Source organism: Aspergillus pseudoviridinutans (genome assembly GCF_018340605.1).
Source record: "Aspergillus pseudoviridinutans IFM 55266 DNA, scaffold_4, whole genome shotgun sequence".
Lineage (NCBI taxonomy): Eukaryota > Fungi > Ascomycota > Eurotiomycetes > Eurotiales > Aspergillaceae > Aspergillus > Aspergillus pseudoviridinutans.
Window position 1 is genome coordinate 1,917,594 of NW_025091284.1, and position 18,750 is coordinate 1,936,343.

General features: G+C 47.2%; 7 protein-coding genes across 7 annotated transcripts; 1 reads left to right on the plus strand and 6 right to left on the minus strand.

Annotated features, from left to right (window-relative positions):
* Nucleotides 1-23: 23 nt before the first annotated feature.
* On the minus strand, nt 24-1,656 carry Asppvi_006090 (DnaJ and TPR domain protein; the record flags this gene model as incomplete). The annotated part of the gene is made up of 2 exons (XM_043301995.1): nt 24-614; nt 679-1,656. The coding sequence occupies 2 exons, from the start codon at nt 1,654-1,656 to the stop codon at nt 24-26; spliced, it is 1,569 nt and encodes a 522-aa protein (XP_043157930.1).
* A 938-nt stretch (nt 1,657-2,594) lies between these two features.
* On the plus strand, nt 2,595-3,684 carry Asppvi_006091 (putative mitochondrial translation release factor (RF-1); the record flags this gene model as incomplete). The annotated part of the gene is made up of 2 exons (XM_043301996.1): nt 2,595-2,647; nt 2,700-3,684. The coding sequence occupies 2 exons, from the start codon at nt 2,595-2,597 to the stop codon at nt 3,682-3,684; spliced, it is 1,038 nt and encodes a 345-aa protein (XP_043157931.1).
* A 184-nt stretch (nt 3,685-3,868) lies between these two features.
* On the minus strand, nt 3,869-5,295 carry Asppvi_006092 (putative mitochondrial tricarboxylate transporter (Ctp); the record flags this gene model as incomplete). Its single annotated transcript, XM_043301997.1, has 8 exons — nt 3,869-3,926; nt 3,984-4,133; nt 4,190-4,225; nt 4,308-4,565; nt 4,667-4,814; nt 4,891-5,022; nt 5,073-5,096; nt 5,166-5,295. 8 exons carry the CDS (start codon nt 5,293-5,295, stop codon nt 3,869-3,871), a joined length of 936 nt encoding a protein of 311 aa, XP_043157932.1.
* Nucleotides 5,296-6,726: 1,431 nt separating this feature from the next.
* On the minus strand, nt 6,727-8,433 carry dhh1 (DExD/H-box ATP-dependent RNA helicase DHH1; the record flags this gene model as incomplete). Its single annotated transcript, XM_043301998.1, has 4 exons — nt 6,727-7,536; nt 7,593-8,189; nt 8,249-8,321; nt 8,390-8,433. The coding sequence occupies 4 exons, from the start codon at nt 8,431-8,433 to the stop codon at nt 6,727-6,729; spliced, it is 1,524 nt and encodes a 507-aa protein (XP_043157933.1).
* A 992-nt stretch (nt 8,434-9,425) lies between these two features.
* Asppvi_006094 (DNA repair protein SMC6) lies at nt 9,426-13,570 on the minus strand (the record flags this gene model as incomplete). Its single annotated transcript, XM_043301999.1, has 14 exons — nt 9,426-9,468; nt 9,522-9,619; nt 9,676-9,724; nt 9,779-9,918; nt 9,974-10,132; nt 10,185-10,287; nt 10,337-10,993; nt 11,054-11,319; nt 11,412-11,505; nt 11,561-12,117; nt 12,172-12,399; nt 12,452-12,971; nt 13,028-13,428; nt 13,481-13,570. The coding sequence occupies 14 exons, from the start codon at nt 13,568-13,570 to the stop codon at nt 9,426-9,428; spliced, it is 3,405 nt and encodes a 1,134-aa protein (XP_043157934.1).
* Nucleotides 13,571-14,201: 631 nt separating this feature from the next.
* On the minus strand, nt 14,202-15,893 carry Asppvi_006095 (M20 family dipeptidase; the record flags this gene model as incomplete). The annotated part of the gene is made up of 5 exons (XM_043302000.1): nt 14,202-14,388; nt 14,463-15,580; nt 15,639-15,706; nt 15,758-15,789; nt 15,862-15,893. The coding sequence occupies 5 exons, from the start codon at nt 15,891-15,893 to the stop codon at nt 14,202-14,204; spliced, it is 1,437 nt and encodes a 478-aa protein (XP_043157935.1).
* A 613-nt stretch (nt 15,894-16,506) lies between these two features.
* Asppvi_006096 (mitochondrial 54S ribosomal protein mL58) lies at nt 16,507-17,112 on the minus strand (the record flags this gene model as incomplete). The annotated part of the gene is made up of 1 exon (XM_043302001.1): nt 16,507-17,112. The coding sequence occupies one exon, from the start codon at nt 17,110-17,112 to the stop codon at nt 16,507-16,509; it is 606 nt and encodes a 201-aa protein (XP_043157936.1).
* Between the last annotated feature and the right edge of the window lie 1,638 nt (nt 17,113-18,750).

Here is an 18,750-nt window from a genome sequence, read left to right on the forward strand (position 1 = left end):
GGATCAGTCGTATACGAAAGATGCTAACGGAAAGGAAAGCCTCGGGGAAAGTTGAATCCTTGACCCGAGAATTTGAAATGTGGCGCGCCTTGCTGGAAGAAGAATTGCTGGCCGCCGGCGGCACCAAAGGGGTTTCCCTGGAAGGGATTTCCCCTCTGAGACTCGGGGTCGTTGGGGTCGTCGCCGTTGTCATACCGTGCTCTAAGTTCGGGGTCAGACAAAACTTCGTATGCCTCGTTTATAGCGGCCATCTTCTTCTCAGCTTCCTCCTTTGAGACGCCCTGGGAGACGGCTTTGTCAGGGTGATGCTGCTTTGTCAACTGCCGATAAGCTCTTTTGATTGTGCGCTCATCTGAGTCTCGACTGACGCCGAGAACTTTGTAGTAGTCCTTATGCTTGGAGCGTTTCAATAACACATGTGCCTTCTGCATAAGCGTCTGGACTTCCTGAGATCCCGGGTGATGTTCTCTGGCTTCGTTGAGGGTGCGAATAGCGTCCTCGAAACGCTCCTCGTCAAGCGCCATCTGACCATTGAATAGAAGGGCAGCCAATGAATGTGGCTTCAGCCGGAGAATTTCGGTGCAGTAAGGAGCAGCCCGTTTGAGCATACCAACCTGTAATCAAGCACCTCCAGTCAGCTGCGGCAGATAGGAAGAATTATTTTCTGAAATCACTGACCTCACGGTAGGCTTCGCACGTCCGTTCAACTAAGGATAAGTGTAAATTGCTCGGGGCTGCAGGATGGATGTGGCCAGCGTCTTTCGCACTCTCGAAGTCGTCCTTAACCTCATCAAGCAAACCCTTCTCCTCCCCTACACCTACAAGTAGGTTGATAGCGTTGTTGAATTTTCGTGAATCCATCGCTTTTTGTAATTTCTCCAGCCTCTTCATTAGCTGCCTTTCTTTTTTGTAAAGCTGAGCACATGCTTTCGAATCTGGGTCCGAATGCAAACATTTGCGAATTTGCGATATACCCCGTTCACTGTCGCCTAGGGCATAGAATGACATTGCCGATATTTGCAAATGAGGTTCGATCAAGCCCGGAGAGAGTTGCAGGACATGAACAAGGTCGCTGATACCTTCTTCCACTTCACCCTTCTCGAAGCGACAACGTGCCCGAGTTTGCCGTAAACTCAGTGATGTGCTCGCCTTGAGAATCGCTGTATTGGCTCGACCTATACAATCGTCCCACGCACCCCGTTTCTCTGCGTCGAATGCTTGGAAGGCGGCATCGCGTGCCTCTTGGGTTTCTCTATACTCTTCCGAAAGCTTCTTGCCAGCTCTTTCAAAGTCATGCAGTGCACCGTCCCAGTCAGCAGTCTTGGCCCTGAGGCGAGCTCGTTGAAGGAGTGCGCTCTCAAAGTCCGGTTTGAGCTGGAGGACACGGTCAAAATCGTCTAACGCTTGCGCATTTCGTCCAAGAGAAAGATAAGCAGCACCTCGCTGAAAGATTGTGAGATAATTGCTAGGATCTCGTGAGACAGCCGCATCGAAGTAGAGCAGAGCATCGCGTGCAGAACCGCTAGCAAGATGGGCTTTTGCCGAAGCGACCAGAGACGACAAAGGAGTATCAGGGGGTATCTCCGCAGACTGGAGGCCACAAGCAACTGAAAAACAGGCCAGGAAAACTGTGAAGGACTCGAAAGTTATGAGCATGTTGACAGTTCAGCCCATAAGATATCGTTGAGACCTATGGTATCACACAAGTCTCAGACAGACAGTGCATAATAGAATTCACTCCTCAGCAGCACTTAACCTGCTTCAAGGTGCGTTCTTTGAATAAGTCAGGTAGATGGCTTGAACTATGGAAAATCTGAAGGATGGTAACACAGCAACAGGACCTTGAAAGAGGTCGCTAGGCGAGTTACATAGTGATGCATTCTTTATTTATAAATTCGACAAAGTTTCGTAGATATTCTATCATCTAAATATGCTTAACTTCCAGTCTGGCCTTTACAGACCCATTACAGATTACTGTATTATATTCACGTGACAAACCCCGGCGGATGGATAAGTATATCAAGTCCTGCAAATACACATCCAGAAATCTGCAAATTTGAAGGCCGGAGTTCCGTACTTAATCAGCGTATAAGGGTTGCAGCTCAGAAGCAATGTGATTGAAAAGGCACTTACTAACTGGTCTTCAAAAGCAGGTGTTCAATCGAGCCAATTTAATCAGCCATAGTTCCATCACCTAGCCCGCACTTCAGAACGCGCGCAAAGCATTGAGATTGGTCTCTTTCTTCCATACCGCTTTTTCTCATATTCAACTATCAATGATTGGCTTCTCATGGATATGCTCTCGATGTCTTGCCCGAAATGCTCGAACCACAATGAGCCATAGGGCCATCTCACAACCGCGGAACTTGAACACGAGTAGGGATACTTTGACTGCTACGTAAAGCGAAGGGTCTTCCGCATGCATATGGGCTAATCTTTTCGTCAGGTTCTCATCTCTCACCGGCATTACTAACCAGGGCTCGCTCCTTGGCTGCTGAACATACTAGGCTTTCCGCCCAATTGACAGACTCATTTGACGCAAAGATTGCGAAGCGAGTGGGCGAACTTGCATCAATTGCGCAAGCCTTGCAGAAATGGGATCGAGCGCACGAGGCAAGTCGAAAAATGAAAGATTTGGCTTCTTCTCGTGAATCTTGACTAACATGATTATTCTGATCTCAGTCCCTATCGGAACTCAGATCCTTGATCGATGATCCAGAGACCGACGACGAGCTAAGATCTCTTGCTCTCGAAGACTTAAAAAGTAGCGACCGTACTTTGCCAGCCATATCGAAGACCCTGAAAAACTCCCTTGTTCCTCGCCACCCCTTTGCAGATCTTCCCTGCCTACTCGAAATCCGCCCCGGCGCAGGTGGAGACGAAGCTGGGCTTTTTGCTTTCGAGCTTTTGAGGATGTACACTGCATTTTGTACTCGACGTGGCCTGCGGTCCAATGTGATCAAGCTCGACGTGCAAGACGGGCCTACAGATGATCGCCTGAGCGAAGCAGTCGTAGAGATCGACGCAAACGGAGCGTATGATCTTTTGAGAACTGAGTCTGGGGTCCACAGGGTGCAGAGAGTGCCGGCCACGGAGACCAAGGGTCGTACCCATACAAGCGCGGTCAGCGTGATGGTTCTTCCCAACTTCCCTGAGGCAGGGGCCGGTATGGACAATGCCTTAAATTTCGACGACCCAAACAGTGATTACTATGTTGATCCCCAGGAAGTCCGCACCGAGAAGATGCGCGCGAGCGGAGCCGGAGGTCAGCATGTAAACAAGACAGAGTCAGCTATCCGGTTGACTCATATACCCACTGGAATTGTCGTTTCAATGCAGGATTCCCGGTCTCAGCACGCGAACCGGAAAAAGGCATGGCAAGTGCTACGAGCAAAATTGGCCGAGGCTAGACAAGAAGCTCGTGAGCAGGAACTCGTTGAGCTGAGAAGAGGTGTTCTTGGAGGCGTTGCTCGAATGGGTCGTGGTGACAAAATCCGCACATACAATTATGGACAGAGTCGTTGCACTGACCACCGTAGCGGCATTACAGTGCACAATCTGGACAATGTTCTTGATGGTGGCGAAAGTCTTGAGACTATAATGGATAGTGTCAGAACCTGGCTGGCTGATCGGGAGATAGCAGCCATATCTGCAGAAGATTCGATAAATGCCGTCGGGGAGTAAAGTTGCCCTTCACATTAGCGCCGAAATTGATATTAGCCTGCACGATCATCCTCAACTAACTGGTAGGTATTGGCCATCGGTGTGGTGAAAGAAAGTTCACTCCCGTCTGCCAACCTTGATCCCGATGACTTCGCGTCGACATATATACAATTAAAGCATCAACTACTTATATAGAGTTTCGGCGTCATATGTATTTCCTCTCAGGATCGATAGAGTCGAGAGCCTCCATTGTCTTCTCATACCTGTTGTGATCAATTAGCACCCGAAAGTGTGGACGAGGATGACTTATCCCAACGAACATTGTGAACACTATTCCTCCACTCATGATCAATCTTGCTAGACGTGGCACAGCCCCCGACCAGAAAGTAAGCAAGCCTTCGTCTTTGAAAATTCGCGCGGCGCAAACGAAGCTGTTTCTGTAATTTTTACTGGCTTCGAGCGATTGCATTCTGCTGAGGGTCAATACCAATCTATAGGCGCAAATTTCAAGTTCTCAAAGGCTCACCTGGTTTTGACGGTGTCAAGAGGCTGCGTAACATAGCTGCGTGGAAGCAATATTAGCATATCGAATAGTGATGGACACAGCTCATAAGGTTGTCCACCGGGTACGATGGCTTGCGTACACTGTAATGAGGCCCGCTATCCCACCAAGAGCGAATGTACTGGCAGTTCCTAGCTTCTCGCCGGGTGCGACGTAGCCCTGAGCCAATTGTTTCAACATTGTGTAGCTTGAGAATCTGGTCGCCGAGTTGGCCGCCTGTCTCGCTGTTGTAGGAACGAAGCCTTGAAAAAAGCCCCGAAGGCCTCTTTCCTGAAAGATGATCTTACTGCCGTGCAGGAATCCACGCATACGAGGATTTGCGGATTTTCTATCGTCGATTCTGTTTCTCGTATGTCAGTTGCACGGCGCACCATGATCACAGTTTGTGACCCGAATATCTGGAGGGTTGGGCTAGGGTATTCAAGTGAGGTGACAACGAACAATTGCGTCTTGATGCTTTCGAACGGAGTCACTGCTAATAGGGACTCCGTGAATCCGGCTCCGAAACCGGCAATCACAGTCCTTGGTCCGGATATATTGCCATTTTCATCCTGAAGTAGAGATTTGAAGGTGTCGAAGGCAACGAAGCCTTAAGGATATTCTAGCGTGAGTCTCTATCAAAAAGTTTGGACAATGGTAGTGCAGCACCACTCGATAGAACTTACGTATGCCAGCCTTAAGAGAATTTCCTATGATCAAAGTCGTGCATCCGGCATACCATTGTTTTCCAAATGGTGGCCATGGGAGCTTTTTGGCATCGGGTAGCCTGCGATTGAGCTGCGATCGTGTCTTTGCGACTGCACAATTTGATTAGCCTGACATGTCATAAAAGATGAGATAATCTTACACTCCGCTGGATAAGTTATCGCTGCTATGGAGTCAGCAGGGGTATCTTCAAGTAAAGGGCGATTCTAGCGACAGTGAACTTGCCAATCTCAACCGCTCCCGCGGAAGAGCCCGCTATGATAGACCGCAGGCTGCTGGGCTATAATGAAGTCAGTGATTGCTCGAAACCGGGTGTTATTGACATTCCTGACCTTGGACTTGGGATCTTTTTCCGCAGTAGCCATTTTCAAATCCGAAATGTGTTTGAAGCCCGTAAGCAAGAACTGTTATTGCCGGAGTTGGAGGGAGCCGGTATCTGGAATACGGGATGCAACGTTTGCACCAAACGCAAAATAGCCTTCTCAGTATCCATGGGGTGACTTGCGCTCCACAAGTTATGAGTAACCTATATGATGAGTATGTCTCCTATCGAATATACGTGAGAAGTATTTGAGAGCTCTGACAGAGGGAAACATTTGCATTTTACTAGATGCTACCAATGTCAAGGCTATCATATACCCAGAATGGGTTGGTACCATCCAGCACTCCTCTGCCAGCGTTTTTCTAACTTTTCTTCCCATTTCCTTCCACCCACTTCTTCCTGTTTTTGTTCTTTTTTTTACCTTTTTTATTTTAGTATGTCGGGAGTGCCCGTATGTGCGTTTTCTCCTTTCACTCTTCGATCACCACATCCTCTCATCCGAGACGAACCAAGCCCTGTAACCATCTGAATCCTGCAGACCCAACCCTCCATTGTTGGATTCCTTATCAGTATTTGATTTCTGCGTTGCTTTGCAGAACGGTGACCTTCAAACAATGCGGCGAGAACGGAAGACAAATAGGTGGCGCAACTCCACCTTGACGTAAGATTGATGGAAGTTTTAGTATGCCGAGCCAGGGGGTGAGCACAGTCAGGAGCCCTCATTGCCCATATGTCCTAGCTTTCATGCTCGCCAGACATAGGTAATTTAGCGAGAGCGGAGAATGAGAAGACGTAACGTAATCCGAAAAGTATCAGACAAGAACTCCGGAACCCCATCAGATGTATGTAGTCAGGTACGAGTTTGAGATCGCAAGTGCTGCCTCGAAGCCAAGACGGATATGAAAGGGCTGAACACGACTGCGCCGTGTCAGAAGCTGAAATATGTCGCCGTAATTCTGGTTCACCTGACAAGTTGAAGCCAAAGATAAGCCGATAATGCACCAGTGCCTTGCAGGAAGACACCTGTGAACGCCGAAGAGTGACACCGATCGAAGAACACCCTGAAACGCCAACCCGTTGCTTTGGAACAATGGAAGGTATGTACAAGACGAAGAAAAAGACTCAAAAAACCGGGCGTAAATGGCACCGGATCAAGCAAATAACGAGATCAAATGATGCAGCGAAGGTAGAGGCCAAAGAAAAAGTCGCATACACTACAATGGAGTAGTGCGAACCGTACCGACAATCCGAAGAACCCGCTTCTCACGGCAAAAGAGGAGAGAACGGCAAGATGTGCGCGCAGTAAATTAGAGGGAATAAATAGATCGCCAGAGCCAAGCCAAATGAATCGGAAAAAGGACAGGAGGCCCCAAACTGTGGGTCTCTCATTGGTCGAGTGCAAGCAAAAGGGAGCGAACCGAGTGTAGACATGCAGGTCATTACTTCAAGCAAGTGAGAGATAATGACAGCGAGATCATGACACCGGCGCTGTTGAAGTCTTGCCACCGTGTTGGCCCTGGGGGTGACCGAATTTGTTGGTTTCGGTTTGTGCGCTCCGGCGCTGACCCTGCCCCCGACCACGGTATGAACCACGGCCACGATTGAACTGGTATTGCCCACTATTTGGATGATTATGATGGCGCCGGTCTGCAGTGCTCGTATTTGCCGCAGTATTCGTTATTTGACGTGGCTGTGATGGATTGGAGATAGGACGCGGAATTGTCTCTGGAGAATCGTAAACATATAGCTTCTTGTCAATGTTCTGGGGAATGGGCTGTATTTCCGTCCCCAGTTCCTGCTCGATCTTGTACAAATTGAAGCGGTCATCCCAATTGATGAGATTGATGGCAAGACCCAGGTGTCCGAAACGACCAGATCGACCAATCCGGTGAAGGTACGTTTCGGCATTCTTCGGGAAGTCGAAATTTATGACAACATTCACAGCTTGAATATCGATACCTCGAGTGAGCAAATCGGAGCAGACGAGGTTGCGACACACACCGTTCCGGAAGTCGTGGAAAACTCGATTTCTGTGTTGCTGGAGCATTCGAGCGTGCGAGTAGAAGCAAGAGTAGCCCAACTCTGTAATCTTCTTCGCAAGAAGTTCAACTCTGTTGGTGGAGTTGCAGAAAATAATCGACTGGTTTATCTGAAGCTTTGAGAATAGGGTGTTCAGGCAGTGGACTTTCTGCTTTTCCTCCACAAAAGCGTAGTATTGGGTGATTCCTCGGAGAGTAAGTTCATCCATAAGGTTAATCTCATAGGGATTGCGCATATGTTTATCCTTTATGAAGCTTATCAGTGGACGCCTCGAAACGAACAAAAATAGTCTCGCCCTACCTTGAATGATTTGACGATTAACGGAAAGGTGGCACTGAAGAGCATCACCTGTCTGTCTTTTGGGTGAAATGATAAGAGCTGTTCAATGACGGGTGTAAATTCAGGCGACAGCAACTTGTCAGCTTCATCCATGACGAATGTAGGACACTCCGAAAGATCCGCAACGCCCTTGCTGGCCAAGTCCAATACTCTTCCTGGAGTCCCCACGAGAATGTGCACAGCGTCGTTCAGTCTTATGATATCATCCATCAAACCCGTCCCTCCGGTAGTGACCATGACGTTGATCCCCAGATGCTTTCCAAGAGTTTTGCAAACTTGGGACGTTTGGAGCGCAAGCTCTCTTGTTGGTACAAGGATAAGTGCTTGAGTCTTTGTGCTTTTAGGGTTGATGCGTTCCAAAGTAGGGATCACGAAAGCTGCTGTCTTGCCGGTGCCGTTCTTTGCGCGAGCCAGAATATCGCGGCCTGTAAGAGCGACTGGTATTGTTTCTTCTTGGATTGGAGAGGGTTTCTCAAACCCTGCCTCAAATATGCCCATCATAAGCTCTCGTTTGATATAAAAGTCTTCAAATTCAAGGCCTTTAGTGGCGGTCACATCCTACAACTCGGTCAGACATGATGCACATGCAAGAGTGACACCATTATTGAGCCACAAACCTCAGTCTGCGGTCTTGCGTCTTTCGCAGGCATATTCAATTGTTCTTTCCACCTCATTTCCGAGTTCGCTTCCCTGTAGAGGGCGTATGAGTTGAGTTATCTCGAACTGAAGACAGCTGCCACTTGGTAACGGGAACATACCCTAAGCTTGTGGTGTTGAGTTGATTTGCAAGAGCGTCTGCCATGATGAGCCAGAAGTAGGAAAAGGGATGTCAAATTTTCCCAAGTCTGAACAGACGGCAGGCCAAGTTATTTAGGAATAAGACACGTGTTGTTGCAATGGAGTGTAACGGAATGATTGATTGGAGAACCAGGATAGAAAGTCCTCGAAGTTGTGGTTTCGAATCTTGAGCAGCTCCCAAAGATTTAGACGGAAGACTTGTATCAGAGCAAAACGGTCTGCGTTCCTATTCAATCAATACAAGGTGAGTAAGGTTCCAGTTAGCAGAGGTTATAAGTCGAATTTTGTTCGAATCTCCTCTGACGGGAACGAGGCTTAAAAGCTCAAGGTCTTCCGCGGTGAATGAAAGATTATCGAGAGTATGGAAAGTTGAAGAAGAAAGGTGTACGGAGGTCGATTGAATGGTGGGAGATCGAGATTAGACGCCCACGGACAATAGGACTTGAGTAAAGCAGATTTTAGATAGATATAAGAAGAAGCCACTGCAGTAATGCAAGGTGAATTTATGGGATGTGGAGGAAAACTTCTGGTGTGAGTAGAGACGTACAAAGTAAGTGAATAATAATGGAGATGGTGCGATGACCACTGACCAGTAGGTGATGAGTAGGGCCCTTGCCGCCTTCGAAGGGTCCACCACCTTACTGAGCAGTCAACGTAACTAGCCAGTACCTGCCTACTCACTGCTCGAGGCACTATCTTCTCCTGGAAATGGCTTATCGCTTTCGAAGAGCACAAAGAGCGCAAAGGGGCCGTCTCTACGTACTTTGCCATTTGAGCTACAATAAGCAGGGATGATCGACCTACGTAATTTAATGCTACTGAGCTTTCTTCGAGTTCACCTTGCTGGACATTTTCCTATCTCGAATCGATTTCTATTCAGGAGGGTATATCTAAGTCGGCGCTCGGAAAGACGATGAAACCAAAAATCGAGACGGCCCGCTTAAACTCCTCCAAAAAGATGACAGAGGAATCTGTAATTCAGGCATTTGATCCTGTTCAAAATAGAAGCCTCGTCTGGCCACGTTCTGGCTCTGCCAACCTACACATATCCGTTAGTCACAGCACAACACTATTTTCCGTATGCTGACGTACTCTTTCACTCGAACATCCGGAGCCAGGGTGATTTCAGCTCTAGAACCTGGTGTGATAAGTATGAATTGTCGCCCAATGGATCGGCGCGCAGCGAGCATCTGCCATGAACCGTTAAAGCAAATTCAGTATAGTTTGCTTCGCAAGGAGAACTCACGAGCATATCAATCGCCATTTTTCTGTTGATATGATCCATATATACGTCACTGTCAAAGTATCAATCAGTCAGTGAGAAATATAACTGCACAGCGCTGACTTACAATTCATCCAGGCAACGGACTGGAGATCCCATGGCCTCCCAGAGCGCCAACAAGAGACAAACTTGCGAGAATGATTTCTCGCCACCGGACAGAGTCTTCGCACCACGACCCGCACTGTCCTTTGTTATGTCAGGTTCGACCTAGGCAACTTGTCAGATCCAGTGACCATGCTCAACGGTACTCAACGTCACCTGCCTGTAAATCGAGGAGCTTGCCATTATGATCAGTCAAGAGTCGACCGCGAAAACTTCTTTCGCTCAAGAGGTATGTAAATTGAGCCTTGGCACGAGACGAAATGTGCGACCTGAAGATGAGCCAACGAGCTTTACGATGTCTCAGAGTCGCTTTGAGAACCTAGACAAACGGTTAGCAAACGGACGGGTTCGACTGGATGTAATCATCCTACGTCAGCTAGCAGTCTAAATTCCTCAATTTGCTTCATCGCTCGTTGATAGGCCGCAGTAGCCCTTTCCACTTCAGCAGCGATTTCATCACGGGATCCTCCGAGTCTAGTACTCCGTCAGTAGGACAGCAAGAAAATTCTGGTCTTATACTGACTGTTGATTGGAGCGTTGGAGATCACGGTGAAGTCTCTCGAGCTTCTTGGACAGAGTGTTCGCAGTTTCCCCTTCATCAATCGCAACACGTGGTGAAACTAGACTGGCCTTCTCCTCATATTCGACGACACGTGCGGCAACACAATCCTTTTCTTGTTGAATCCTTATTCTGTTGAGCTTGATGTCATTGACTCGCTCAATTGCTGTATTTTTAAGACCAATGATCTTCCGGCGCTTGTCTTGCACCAAGTGCTCCTCTCCCTGAGCAACACGGAGCTCTTCCTGCAAGGTCGAGATTTCGGCATCTTTTGCGGACAGCTCTTGCTTGGTCGCTTTCAATTTCCTCATCATGGCATCCATAGCATCCACACTGTCCTTCAAAGACCCTTCGTTTAGGCGTTTTTCTGCCTCGGCCTCTTGAAGAGTTGCTCGTAGCACATCCAGATGTCCATCCTCGACAGTCTCTCGTTCAAGCGCGTCAGTGAGCTCTTCCACTTGATCCTCTTGCCTCTGCAACACAACTTGTAATTCTTTTGATCTTCGCTTATGTCTCTCAATAGCTTGCTTACAGCTCTCTAGGCGAGATCGAGCGGAGCGCAATTGCTGTTCCTGATTGCTTAGCTCGCGTCTAAGACCTGCTACTACATCTCGCTGAATTCTGTGGACATCGAATATTAGCGCTCGTGGCAAGTACCTAAATCGCTATTCAAATAATCACCTCATTTGCGATTCTAAATCGGATTTCATCCTTGGACTTCCATTGTAGGCTTGGACTGGTGCCTGGCTGGGATCTCCTGTTCGACTGTAGGAAAGATGAATTCCTCGGCGCCGATCTGTCCGGTCAATACAGTAGCATCGCTTCACATTTTTCGGGCGCTGCCCATCAAAGAGCACAGCCGAGGCATCCTCAAGCCTTTCAATCAGGAGCATCTGCTCTATGCCGTGATTTATAATCAACTGTCKGCGAACCAGTTCGTTGTCGATCTAAACCGCAGGGTTAGGCGACAGTCGCTTCAATTTCAGAAGCGAAACTCAGAAGAAGGGAAAAAGATTAACGGTGATACTCGTCAACTCACTTGAAGAATCCGCAAGGCTGTATCGTAGTGAGGTGCCGGCTCATGTTCTGACGTATCAATATGGCCGTCACTTCCTATGAATATAGGGCACACGCTGAAGATAATAGTTTAGTCAAACCCACCTGGCACAGAGCTCTAAAATCGCTTACCAGCCAACCCTCTGCATAATGTGTGAAAGAATGTTCATATCTCGCCTCGAGGTCACAATGAAGCTGTTCAATGTGGTGCCGAGGGCGTTCTCCAATATAGACGACCACTCTGGTTTCAACAAGCTCACGTAATTTCCAATGGGGCCCACAGGTTTCCTGGAGAAGGACCGTTCAATTTCTACCTCTTTAAGGAGTGCTGGCATCCTTTCATGAAAGCCTGTACGTCTGATTCCTTCCTTGTTGAGATCGCGTAAGTTGGACTCTGCCTGGTCAACTTCAGCCTTCATTTTTTCTATAGGAGCGGCAGCTAATTTGACTGCATTCTCGGCTTCCTCGGCTTCTTGGTATAGCTGGCGAGCACTCTGTTGGTGCTCTTCGCACCGTCTCCGAATCTCAGCGGCCTCGGTCTTTGCTTGTTGGACTTGTTCCTCTTTTCGAGAATAGCTCCCGCCACTAAGGTCGGCCAGGCGCCGATTTTCGTTAGCAATCTGATTCTGAGTTTCGCGAATCCTTGTCTCTGTGGTTCTGAGATATTCTTTGATCTGACGTTGTTCGGCCTGCGGAAGACGATCAGAAGCTGAGAAATGTCAAGAGTACGATAGTGAGTATACCTGCAGGTCATGACGTTCGCTTAATTGTTCTTCCAGTTTGGTTTTTATTTCGTTTCTTTCACTCTGGGCTTGATTGAGCCTGGAAGTAGCTTGGTTGAGGAACTCCGCTGCAGCTGCACATTCACGCTCTGTGTCCTGTATATTGACGTCAAATACGCTCAATTGAGCCTCAGCAGTTGCTATCTCTCCGTCTGTCCGCGCGAGCTCGCCCTCGAAGGAGTCTCTCAACTAGATGTTTGTTAGACGTGGGAAGGCAAGCCCTGCAGGCTGTCTGACTTGCCTTTTCCTGTTCCTCAACCTGAGCCCAGGCCACTTGGTTCCGAACGTTCCTGATGCGTCTTCTGAGTGATTCCTGCTGATCTGATTTTTCCAATCTGCGATCCGCTGCATCTTTTAGATCTCTTAAGATCCTGATGTCTTGCTCTCTGTTTCTCAATTTCTCTTCAATTTGATCAGCAGATTCTTCGATAAGCCTGTAGTCTTGGTCCAGTTGCTCCAGCTGAACGCCCTTCACGAAAAACCTATACTTATCGGCGGGACTAGACGTGCTGAGAAACTGGCGAGCCATGTCTTGTGAAAGGACGTTCATGGGGTTATCAAATTGGAGTGTGAAGTAGTCAATGATTGAGTCAAGCTCTGCCTTCTTAGTGGAGATTATACGCCCATTTTCAGCTTTGATCTTGAATCCACTCGTGCCATTTTTGGAGAAGTGACGTTCTATTACGATTGACTTTCCGTAGTCATCAGGCATATAGGCTCCATCACCCTGGTTCTTGAGTCGCACGACGATAGTTGCACTTCTTTAGCGGGAAACCTGGTTAGAAACTTGCAGTTCACATTGCAAGATGCGACTTACTCTTTCCCTTCTTTGATGAAGCTTTTCAAACTCTGGCCACGGTTGGTCGCAGAAGCTTTACCACCCAAGCAGAGAGTTATGGCGGTGAGAACAGCGCTCTTTCCACTACCGTTCTTGCCCACGATAAAATTTATCAATGGGCCCAATTCGACTTGGAAATGATCGTGACACATGAAATTGTAACATTCGACGCGTTCAAGGATGCCGTGCTCAGCAGGGATATTCGGTTCTTCATTGGCGAAAGAATATTTCTCTTGAATTGCTTGCGTAGCACGCAGCTCCAAATCATCCTCGTCATCATCCAGAGCCTCCGTGATGGAACAGGAACTCCTTGTCTCAGCATCGTTTGATTCGTTGTCTTCTTCCGAGTGTGACGCTTCAGACCTACGAATACGTTTGCGCTGTATATTCACGTCAACTTGCAGAATGTATAACATCTATTGATAGTCGTACCGAAGTGGACGTTGGAGATGTGCCGCCGCCTTCATCATCGAAGCTTTCAGGGTCCTGAGACGCCTGTAAGCGCTTCGAAGATGCCATCATTAAGGAGCGGATAAGTTTATGGTCACCAAATTTCAATCATGCTCGTCTAGCGATACATCGTGTCTTTCTGCTGCAGAGTATTTGCGAAAGCGGGACACGGCTGTGCGTTAAGAAATACCCAATGTGAGACTTAAATGGAGCCCAGCACAATTATTAGCATCTATTGCTGAGTCGCGTCGCGTGTCTTGTTAACGGCATTCTTAAGTCCGAAATTTATCTCCATTGGGTCAAGTGACGTGGAGCAAAAGCGGGAAGTCCACAGGTACATGTTACTACGAGAGGTACCTAGAGACAATGGGATCCTCCCACATTTATTGGCGGTCTGATTTACCTGCTACGTAGAGTCTATCTTCAAATAAGGGTTTGTAATGGACAATTCGTGAATGAGAGGAAAATTGACTCCCACAGCCTTGAATGTTCTGCTCCCCTGGCAAACCAAGACAGCCGAAATGCACCTGTATTGCTAGAGTGTTGAACAGGACTCAGAATTGTAATTCAGTCTTTGAAAGACCACATTGCGTGCGCAGGAGACCAAGATGCCAACGGTGGAAGAGGCAATAGTAGTCAGGTATACATTGCATTATACCATAAACGAGTGTGGTCCTCAACGTGGAGATGTATAATCACCATCCTAGACTTCGCCGACAGGCTCCTCCGCAACGTAGTGCAGATAAGCACCAAGTAATTTGGTACCTTCGATGTAATTCTTCTTGTCCAGTTTCTCATTGACCGAGTGGGCAGCGTCGGTTGAGCTACCCATCGGCAGGAGTAATACATTCTTTCCTGTTGCTTGTTCAAAATTTAGAGTAACAGGAATGCTACGTCGATATTAGCCGATGTATCGCGATGTAGTAGTCAACACTGAAAAGTAAAACCCGAATAGTGTACGTACCTGCCGCCTTCACGAGTCATATCAGGTTCTACACCGAAGACCTGCTTAACAGCCTTGCTTGCAGCGGTGAAGTTCCAGTGTTTGGGGCTAGCAACCCACCACTTTCCATCATGCTGAAGCCACACGTCCAGAGTATTTTTGCTATTCAGCTTGGCAAATTCCGCCTTGATGTAGTCGAACACAAGCTTGTTGACATCTTCACTTTCCATATTTGGAACGGTTCGAATGGAAAACTTCCCGATAACCTTCGCTGGTATAACAGTTTTGGCGCCAGGGGCAGAGAATGCGCCCTCGATGCCATGGATAGATAGGGATGGGTACCTCCATCTTGCCATGAGTGTTCTCTCTTTTGTTGCATGAATATTCGTCTTACTACCTAGCGACTCGTGGAGATTGTCCATCGTATAGCTGATCTTGCCGTACAATGAGTTTTCCTCTTCGGTGAGGGGCGCAACGAGGTCCATAATGCCAGGAATCAAGATGTTGCCCTGAGGGTCAACAAGTTTCGACAAGATGTTTACCATATCCGTCATGGGCTCATGGGTAGAACCACCAAAAACACCGCTGTGTAGGTCTTGGGCGGGACCTGAAATACTGACGGAGTAATAGTTACAACCCCGCAAACCGTATGTCAGACAGGGCTTCTCAGTTCCGAGCCAGTAGTTGTCCGAGATGCAAACAGCGTCTGCGTCCTTGAAAAACTTCTTGCTTTCGGATTGAATGAACTCCTCCAACCCTTCCGAGCCATACTCCTCCATGCCCTCGAAGCAACAGAGAAGGTTGACAGGCAGCTCGACACCGGCTTTTTGGTGGGCTTCAATGACATTCAGCCAACCTAAAACAGGACCTTTGTCGTCTGTACTTCCACGGCCGAACATTCTTCCTTGATCGTCTACAGTCAATTCAAAAGGTTCAGTAGCCCAGCCATCTTCTTTGAGGGCAGGCTGCACATCATAATGACCATAGACCAAGATCGTCCGCTTGGATTTATCGTTGCCATACCGAGCGATGACAACGGGGGGAAGGTCAAGATGCTCTTTGCCTGGTTGTTTACCCAAGGGTCTTTGTTCAACTTCGGCTCCAAGTGCCTCTAGTTCGGAGGCAAGGAAATGCGCCATCTTTTAATATTGAACACGTTATCAGTCCGTCTCTAGAAATGGTTCCTGCACTGCTTACCCTGAAGACATCCTTCCTGTTCTCATCATGCGCAGAAATAGATGGAATCGCGACAGCCTTTCGCAACCCTTGACTTTAGTTAGTATGTGCCAAGTGGGAATTAAACCAAAGGGCCATACGGTCGATAAAAGAGTTTGACAATTCATCAACCCTGAGAACAATTCACATTTTGAACATCAGTCTATGAAATATTCCACAAAACTTCCAGGGAGTACAAACGTACTGCGTGAAAAATGGTTCCAGTTGTGGCGCCATTTTTTGGTCACTAATGTTTCCGTAAGAGGATCGGCGAGAGTATGTATGGTTCGTTTTTGGACAGCTAACTTGTGATCCCCAGCACTTTCTTTTGATAACGGATTGAGGATATCCTTTGTAGAGCTTATGAAGAGTTTGGTCTGCCAGGGACGTTGCAATGCGACGGAGAGGGAGGGGCATTTGGGCGGCTACAGTAGGAATCACCTATGGTTTGTCGGATGAATCATTATTGGATGATTATTGGAGAGCTGTTACCTAAACGTGGAGCCGAAAATCGACATATCTTCGCTCACACGCGACATCTTTTTTTACCCTCCCGCGACTAGGCGAACCGCAGTCCGAATCGAACAGACAGAGCGGATTAACTCGGTTATTTCACTCTATTCAATTTGCAAAATAGCAAACAAATTAGAAAGCTTGAATAACCATAGCCGTATTATGAATAGATGCAAATATGGTAAATTGTGATACAGCACCATGCTACGCTTATAATACATCTGGAATCACACAAACATCAGAATTGATGGAGAAAGCACAGTGAGGGGACCAAAGAAAGTAGGGACATAATAAATTATGTCTTTGTATACAGCGTATAATTTGTACTATTCAATATTCATTCATCCTTGCCCCATGATTCTTTCCGCAATTGACGGTCTTCTCTGGCCATCCGTCTTTTCAGACCCCATCTCGACTGGACAGCTTCCAAGACCTGTCTCTGAATTTCCTTCTTCTGAGGACTGGCTTCACAGACCATACCGATGAACATCGGAGAACAGTCAAATCGCTTGGCTAACTTCCACCTGCTCCAAGTCATAGGGTCGCTGAGTCTGAGTTTGCGGATTTCCTCTATATCAGACGGAGTCAGGTGATACTTTTTCTCCGTTGGCGAATTGAATACAGGAGGAAGATCTTCGGGGTTCTGATCACTTTTCACCGATGCGTCGGTGCGGAGGGTTCTCCGAGCATCATCAGGGGGAAGAAATTTTGTCGGAGTATGAAAGACAGACGGAGCGCTCGAAGGAGGATTGAAGATAATGTGATCCTGAGATTGTTCCGAAGAGAAGCCAAAAGATGCATCCGGCTTAACACGAAGACGTTGTTTCGTACGTCTGTATGAAGACTGATTTCGGCGCAACTCTAGGGAGACAGGCTCGCACGAGGGTATTAGAAACGGCAAGGTTATGAATGGCCTCTTCGAAACAGCACTGAAAGTTGCCATCATGGGAATTGGATGTTTGGGAATGGCTCCCAATATCTAAACGATACAGGCAAATGGCGATTGAATTTGACCCTGGTGCCGGAAACCTAGAATAACAATCAATTATTAGTGGGAGACAATAATCGAACGAAGATATGCTTGAAATGAACATCAAACGGACATACTGCCTCTCAAGTCAATGTTGAAGTAATGTTTCCGTTCACCCAACCTAGACCAGTTACGAAAGGACGGAATCTCAAAGTTCGGTTTGAGATGAAATGCCAACATTTTCCGAATTATTGAAGGTCCCGTGACAGCCGAATAATTCGGGGGTGGCTCTGGCTGGGTAATTATACGGTAAACGAAGTACCTGAGGTAGTGGGTACCTTACGTTCAAGGTATGGTCACATTAGTGCATGCCTAAGGCATGCATAAGGTATTCATCCACCTAGTGGTGCCTTAGGATAGTCCCAGATACACGTAGATGGAGTTTAAAGGTGTCCCCTCACCCCGTCTCCAACCTATGGGTAATATATCATGTTCATATGAAAGGCCTCGGCAGTCCATATTGTGTTTGTGTGTAAAAAGAACGAAGGTATCTGTGTACCTAATGTGCTTTGAACACCCTGGTAAGGTAGGTAGAGAAGGACTGCCTCTATATCATAGGAAGCCTATATGGAGGCCTGCCCCGGTGTCTTTAGGATTTCTGGGTGAGAATTTTTCTTCCTATTGGTGAGATGTATCTACAGGATGTAAGGCACCTACTTACCTTACGTTTGCTGGGTACCTAGGTAATTAGCTTGTGTATACCTGTAAGGAGTACTCCATACCAGGTAAGGTAAAGTAGGTAAAGGTACTCTGTATTGTGTAAATCAGTGTGAATCCCATAGGTTATCAAGGTATTCTAATCAAATAAGTACAAAGGTACCCACGGAGTATAGAAAGGTGCTTGATAAAATCCTCAGTTCGAGCATTCATCAAAAAATAGCTATAATTAATAGGTGTATATGCTGGCACTGGGTGCATACTATCTCTATTCATTCAGTTACCTACTGTGTAACTACCTTATGTCTAGGTACCTTAGGTAAGATGTTATGAATACAGAGGACCTCCGTAGGCATTCCTCCGTACCTTACCTCTTTTTCCTAAGTACCTGTCATTTTTTCACCTGAAAGCTCTAGATGCATCCATCCCTTTATCTACGCCATCTGAAGCCCAATATCACACAATAGTAATGGCACTTTGTCACTCTCTCCGCCTCGGCCACGACTTATTACCAACTGATAATCTGCTACCATACAATGGCGTTCCTCGAGCATTTCTGATTTATCTGTATCTGGTTGCTTTAAAATGATTTTATCGCAATATTTCTTTTTTTAACGAGATGTTTTATGTTTCCATGTTCMTTGAGCCAGCCTAACTTTTAACTTTCTAATCTGTCAGATAACAAGGTCAACGTCATACCCCCGACCATCTTAATCAATAACTCAGACCATCCGACCTCTAGGTTTTGCGAACCTTATCTTATTTCACCTCCTCAACATATTTGATGCGACATCTTCGCTTCTCATCCCCAACGCCTACTAAGTTTGGTTACGGTTCTGCACGCATCCGCTCTCGTGCTGACTCTACTACTCGCATGGGAGCAAGTAGCTCCGA